The 3,499-nt window shown below is 32.2% G+C and overlaps 1 protein-coding gene across 1 annotated transcript; it reads right to left on the bottom strand.

The window, feature by feature from the left end:
- Positions 1 to 326: 326 nt before the first annotated feature.
- Positions 327 to 911, bottom strand: LOC149393351 (uncharacterized). The gene has a single exon (XM_089617990.1). The coding sequence runs from the start codon at positions 909 to 911 to the stop codon at positions 327 to 329; it is 585 nt and encodes a 194-aa protein (XP_089474116.1).
- Between the last annotated feature and the right edge of the window lie 2,588 nt (positions 912 to 3,499).

Raw genomic sequence — 3,499 nt, 5'->3', positions numbered from 1 at the left:
ATTTCTCCTCGTGGTGGCCTTGGAGTGAAAATTTTTTGAGTTCCTATCACAGCTCTTCATCCACGTCACTCGACTACGTTGTCTCCAAAAGTCTCCTCATTATCCAACAGGGCGTCCAACTGTCGTTCTTCTCGACGAATGGCCTCCACATCTCAACCGGTATCTACTTCACGAATACGTCGCACCACCTCTTTCTGTTTGTCGATCCGATCTTTAAATCTCCCGTTGTTTTCATATCCCCAACTCGAGAGAGCCTTACGGCATAGGGATAGGGTGTCTCTCAAGATGCTACTCGGCTCTCTCACAAACTGGGGCGTCCAGACCGATCAGATGGTCTCCTCGCATCCCTCTTTCGAGCACCACGCCTCGTCAAAGAAAAACCGCTGGGGAACTCTCCTTCTTCTCTTCACCATGCTCCCGAGGGTAGAAAGAAGAAGGGGTCTGTGGTCTGATCCCCAAAACTCAAGGTGCTTCACGGTCACCGTCGGGACAAGAGAGAACCACTCCGGATTGGCTAAGCACCTATCCAGCCTCCCCACACAAATATTGGGAGCCACGCCACGCCGCCATGTAAAGATCTCTCCTTCAAAACCGAGGTCCCTGATAACACAGTATTCCATCATACCACAAAAATCCTCTAAAAGACTTGAGCCTCTAAATCTATCGCCGCTAAGCTCCGAGTTGAGAGTCACTTCGTTCAAATCGCCACCAACTAACCACGGGACATCGGGCAGCGGTCTTAACCTTCTGACGAGCTCCCAAGCAAGCTTCCTCCGGGACGCAACGAGATCGCCATAGAGATCGAGAAGGTTCCACATTTTTCTGTCAGCCTCCGTCACCACCCCCTCCACATGATACCTCGAGTAAGACCAAGTCAATTGAAGTTCCGGAAGTACAGTCTGAATTTTCATTGTGTTGGTATTTTAGTATTCTTTAGAATATGCTTCCTCATATATATTACTAAATTTAGGGTTTTTGTTTTTTACGGTATCGGATTGATCTAGAAAAGGATATGTACGTTTTCTACCCATGACTTATAAATACAAAGAAAACAACATGAGATAATGATTAGTTGAAGAACTTAAAATAAACAAAATTATATTATAAAACGAAATGAAGTAAATTTACCCTCTTATAAAAAAAAGAATTAAAATTTGTTACACATTTAAGCATCATGCATACATAGCTTAAACATGATTATTTATTACACACAATAAATCATCTTAATTAGTTAAATATAGCAACACATTTTTTTTTATTATAATAGTTACAAATGAACCTAATATCTTAGTATATACAGTGACCCAATGTAATTTTTTAATAATTAAATTTTTTTATTAGTTAAAGTGTGTATATTAATTAGTAGTTAATTATATGAAAAATGATAAGTAAAACAGTTTAATCTAAAGCAATAGTATTAGGATATAATTGCAAACTAACTAACACATGAATATAAATAAAAGACTTACGTGAATGACGTGTAGTTTATGGAAGTAATCAGCACTCTACCGACGACCACAGTAAAGGTCACTATCTGAAGAAAAAAAAAATAATAACACAAAGAAGTAGTAATGATATATATGCAACTCCGGGGAAAAACGGTGTTTAAAGATTACACATTAGCAATATACTGACTTTGTTAAATCAAAATTGAAAGAATAGATTCCCAAAAGGTATTATCCCATTTTCTAAAGCCTTCAAAGACACAACACACACACACAAAATAAGTTATGATAAAATAAAAAAAAAAAAAAAAAAAAAAAAAAAAAAAAACGGGACACACACACAATAAGTATATACAATTTAAAATAATAAAAAATCTGAATATACTTAAAAATGAATATTAATTATATGTATATTCATATATATATATATATATATATATATATATATATATATATATATATTATACATAGACAGAGATAGTTTGTATGTGATCACAATACTTTAGGACGAGTATTTAAAAAATAAACTTTTAGACTATATCCATTGTTTGCGTAATTTAAGGGGGGGTGCTTTTTTTCCTTTTTTTGACGTAGATAATTCTTGCATGATCGTGTAAGTATTGTTTGGTTTTAACAAATTATTTTCGCGGTCATGAGGGTACTTTAATAACTTAGCTAACCCTTCTCGTAGTATATTTTAATGATTTCCTACAAATTCATTTTACCCCATGAAATTTAAAGCATGTTTACAGATTTATATCATTTGATTAAATAAACTAACTGAGTTTTATTGTAGCATTAAAGCATCATATATAAAATAATTTTGGGTTTCTAAAGTCAATATCCCCTTATTATAACGATACTTTCAAGAAGTATAACAAAATTATTTAGGCCCCGTTTGGTTTACTTTTCCAAATCCATTTTCTGTTTTCTGATTCTAAATTCTAGAAAACAGTTTTAGAAAAACTGTTTGCTTATGTTTTTAGAAAACAGATTTAGAATCATGTTTCTGTTTTCTTTGAAATTTGTTCAGAAAACAGAAAACAATGAAAAGTTGTTTTCTATTTTATCTCTATACAATTGAATGGAAAACATAACCAAACAACATTTAAAATATTCTGAAACGTAATTCTAAATCTGTTTTTTAAATTTAAAAATTAGAATCAGAAAACAGAATTTAAAAACAGAAAACGAGTTTAGAAAACTAAACCAAACGGCCCCTTAAATTTGGTAGTTTGAATAAAGCACTGATAATACATATGTAACTGATCTTGTTGAGAACGACTAATTATATGATCAACAAATATAACACAGTAGTAATATAGTGACTTTGTTAAATAAACAAAAGAATAAATAAATAAATTAAAAACAATCTTCACGCAAATAACAAAGCTAAAATGAATGTATATAATTTTGTCTATTAAATAATTAGAAAGACAATACGTGATTTGTTGAAGAATTAATAAGCACTGTTAGACCGACGACGAAATTAAAGCTCAATAACTGAAAAGAAAATAGCACCATAAATAAGCACTCATGATATACATTACATGCTTCATACTTCTCCTTCTCGTATATGGCAGGACATTTTTGTAATTTCATAACAGTAATATCTAAACCCTTATTAAAAAATGTTGGCTTTTTAAAAAAAAAAATTCATAACATTGATATATTCATATGATTGATATATTTACTGATAAATTTACGGACTCACGACCACCGAACCATTTGAGCTTGGTACTTGGTATAATTCCATTTTTTAGGCTGAAATATTTATGCACAACCTATGCATAATATTGGCGTACGTACCAACTCCTGAAGGGGAAAAAAACAACCCATTTTTTGGGTGACAACTTTGATTCCAAAAGACAACAAACTGAATGTGAAATATTTATATACATCCCATATATCATATCCACATATATACTAACTCCTGAAACAAAATAATATAAAGCTCACATCTTGAAGGCAAAAAAAAAATCCATAAATATAGCATCATATTAACCTACAAACTTGGATAGTCAGAACTGTTTTCTTTTTCTTCAGAAAGTTTT

This window comes from Urtica dioica, chromosome 6 (assembly GCF_054948205.1).
Source record: "Urtica dioica subsp. dioica isolate 48M chromosome 6, U.dioica_male_clone48M_v1_H2, whole genome shotgun sequence".
Taxonomy (NCBI): domain Eukaryota; kingdom Viridiplantae; phylum Streptophyta; class Magnoliopsida; order Rosales; family Urticaceae; genus Urtica; species Urtica dioica.
The sequence above is the reverse complement of the archived record's forward strand: the minus strand, read 5'-3'. Positions and strand labels throughout refer to the sequence as shown.

Excerpts from the sequence above, each read along its gene's own strand:
- LOC149393351 (XM_089617990.1), bottom strand. The coding sequence starts at position 911 with ATGAAAATTCAGACTGTACTTCCGGAACTTCAATTGACTTGGTCTTAC.